The sequence below is a fragment of the Chinchilla lanigera genome, unplaced genomic scaffold (assembly GCF_000276665.1).
Source record: "Chinchilla lanigera isolate Chin_1 unplaced genomic scaffold, ChiLan1.0 scaffold00051, whole genome shotgun sequence".
Lineage (NCBI taxonomy): Eukaryota > Metazoa > Chordata > Mammalia > Rodentia > Chinchillidae > Chinchilla > Chinchilla lanigera.
This window is the reverse complement of record NW_004955452.1, coordinates 3,696,205-3,699,022: the sequence shown is the minus strand read 5'-3', so window position 1 is coordinate 3,699,022 and position 2,818 is coordinate 3,696,205. Positions and strand designations below refer to the sequence as shown.

The 2,818-nt window shown below is 51.6% G+C and overlaps 1 protein-coding gene across 1 annotated transcript in view; it reads right to left on the bottom strand.

Moving 5' to 3' along the window:
* The window catches only part of Pithd1 (PITH (C-terminal proteasome-interacting domain of thioredoxin-like) domain containing 1), an 11,535-nt gene extending 9,144 nt beyond the window's left edge, over positions 1-2,391 (bottom strand). Inside the window, exons 1-3 of the mRNA XM_005394782.2 lie at positions 2,077-2,391; positions 1,325-1,368; positions 874-951 (exon numbers count right to left, since the gene is read on the bottom strand). Coding sequence (XP_005394839.1) covers positions 874-951; positions 1,325-1,368; positions 2,077-2,391 — 437 coding nt within the window. The remainder of the gene's footprint in view (positions 1-873; positions 952-1,324; positions 1,369-2,076) is intronic.
* Positions 2,392-2,818: the final 427 nt, after the last annotated feature.

Here is a 2,818-nt window from a genome sequence, read left to right as displayed (position 1 = left end):
CATTCAAAATTGCACGAAGTTCTTGAATCTCTTTAAAGTCCATTTAAATTGTTCGATTTTCGGGATTTTTTTTTTTTTTTTTTTGCAGTGCTATAGATCAAATGAGAGGGAGCAAACCAAGGGTTTTGCACATGCTAGGCAAGGGATCTACCACTGAGCTATAGCTACAGCCCTAGATAAAATTTCTTTTATGTAAAGTTCATACACATGGTTTTTTTTCAACGCTCAGCAGTTTTCTTCCTCTTTCAGAAGGTTATACTAGAATAAGATAAGCTATGGAGAAGGGAGTAACTACCTCTGTGGGCAACAGATACTGTGTTGCAAGAGGTGTACAGAACTGTGCTAAATAAGTCACAAAACCATGTCAACATAGCACAGGCAAAGCCCTATGAAACAGCAAGACGAAATTGTGAAGCTAAGCCCAAGAGTAGAGTTCATAAAGACCTTTCGAGGTTATTAGGAAAGACCTTTTGAGGTTATTAAGAAAGCTGCACAGTCATCGACACTGTCATTTACAGAATGGTCTCTGAATGAATGGTGCAACAGTAAGCACTTTGAAAAAAAAAAGAGATAAGCCGTTGGCCTTGAAGATGCTTAATCTATAAAAATCATTGAGCACTGGACTGGGAATGTGTTTCAATGATAGGATGGTTGCAAAGGCCCTAGGTTCGAGCCCCAGGATGGCAAGAAGTAAAATAACAAGGAGAAAAAAGCATATTAGGTTGTAAATGAGCATAAGACCAACATATTCTCAAAGGAAGAACACTGACCCTGGTAAAAGAAAATGATATTATCCTGGGATAATGTGTTACCAGACCAGAAAAGATAAAGAAAATTAGGAGCTTTATGAGGGCCTAAGCCCTTGCCACTTACAGTCTCATCTCAGAGGGATGTGAGTCATCATCCTCTCCCATTATAATGATGCCTTTGAGCTTGACATTGCCCGTAAATCTGCCAGAACACAAAAGAGAAGGCTGTCAACTTGGGGTTAAATCCCTAAACTGGTGGGACCCTGAACAAAACCATTCCCCTTTCTGAGCTTCAGTTTGTTCATCTGTCAGACTAAGACTAGGTAACTTCTAAGATCTGTCTAGCTCTGGCCTTCTGCAATTCTAAGAAATGTACCTCGACTTCCCAGTTATTATTCAACAAGTACATCTGTTTGCAGCCTGCTCCAACAAAAGCTACGATGCTTTTCTCCTCAAACCCACCCCATTTCTAGAAACAGAAGTGTGTTCTTGACACAACCAATGAGTGAATCCATCTGAGGAGGCAACTGGTCACAGCCTACTTAGCCCGAGGCAGGCACCAAGGCGATACTTACGGAATATTAAACAGAAGCTCTTCATCTGCATCGCTTTCAACAAACTGGAGGGGTTGGGGTGGAGGGAGGAGAAAGCAACAAACATTTGCTGAGAGCCTACAATTTCAGGCATCTCCCCACCCCGTTCCACACGCGCGGGCGCAAGGCAAATAGGTAACCCTCCTCGGGTTTTGCAGGACTTCGTAACGTGAAGCTAAGGGATCATCGCTTCTCGGCCTTTGGCTAAGATCAAGTGACGCTAAGTGATCTCATTCTAACATCCACAGACCATCCTACACCATCCGGCGAGTTCCTACAGGGGAGCCCCCTGAACTGCGAATGAAAAGGCCGGAGACTGTGTGCATTTTCCGGGAGGGAGGGCCCACAGCAGTCGAACGGCTCTCAGAGGGGCCTGAGGTCTAAATGGGGAACACCCATCATCTGCCGAGGGTGAGCTTTACCAGCCGACGTGATCAGGCAGCCGCCGAGACCGATGATCACAGGCCAGGGGGAAACATCCTTAAAACCAAGCTCGCCCACAGCCCGCACAGCTCTGCAGCGGAACCCGGAGCCGTGCGAAGCCAAAGCGCCCACTTTTCCTCTCCGCGTCTCGGTCTCCCGGGTGCAAAGCGAGGAGACTGGACCCCGCTGGCCTCTCAAAGGCTGATAGGAGGCAGCGACAAGGAAGCGCCTGGCGACCGCGCTGTCGTCCTTTGCAACCTCGGGAGCGCGGCTGGCGGAGCCCGCTCGCCGCCCCGACCCCGGAGGCCCACCTTGGAGCGGTCGGTCCGCTCCTCCCACGGCTTGAAGACGCCGCGGCCGCTGCCCTCGCGGCTCTCGTTGAGGCACTGCAGCCGCTCCAGGTCGATGCGCAGGTACAGGCCGTAGGCCAGGCCGCGTTGCTCCGGCGGCTCCTCTCGTTCGGCCGCACAGCGACAACCGCCTCCGCCGTGGCTGTGCCCGTGCGACATGGCGACGCGGCCACCCGAGCGTCCCTTTGGCACAGCCGCGCCACGCCGCCTTCGCTCCGCTCCGGCCGCCAAGCGCCGCGTCCGCCGCGTCGTAAAAGGCGCCCGTGCGTGGCGCATGCGCCGGAGGAGGAGGGGGCGTGGCTCTGGGATTGACGTCTGACAGGCGCCTGCCGGGGTTGACTCGTTCGGTGCCGGAAGTGAACGCTCTTATTCCCCCAGCTTCACGGGTGGAGAAACTGAAGGGCAGAATGATTCCTCAGATGTGCAGAGCAGATGGTAGGCCCTGGGTTCGACTTCTCTCCCAAGATAAAGGCTGCGCGCTCTTCTTCGGCCACCGCTTTCCTTTGGAGCTGCGGAGGTGTAAATCCCTGCAGACTAGAAAACGTCGCGTTATCGCTACACGAACACACTTTGCTAACAACTTTCTTGACCCGCCCAATGAGCCGCCAGATTTGGAGACAGATGCCAGGTCTACTGCTGACTGTTTGAGACTGTGAATAAGTCATTTCCCTCATTCTGAGACTTGCTCCTCGCCTGTAAATGG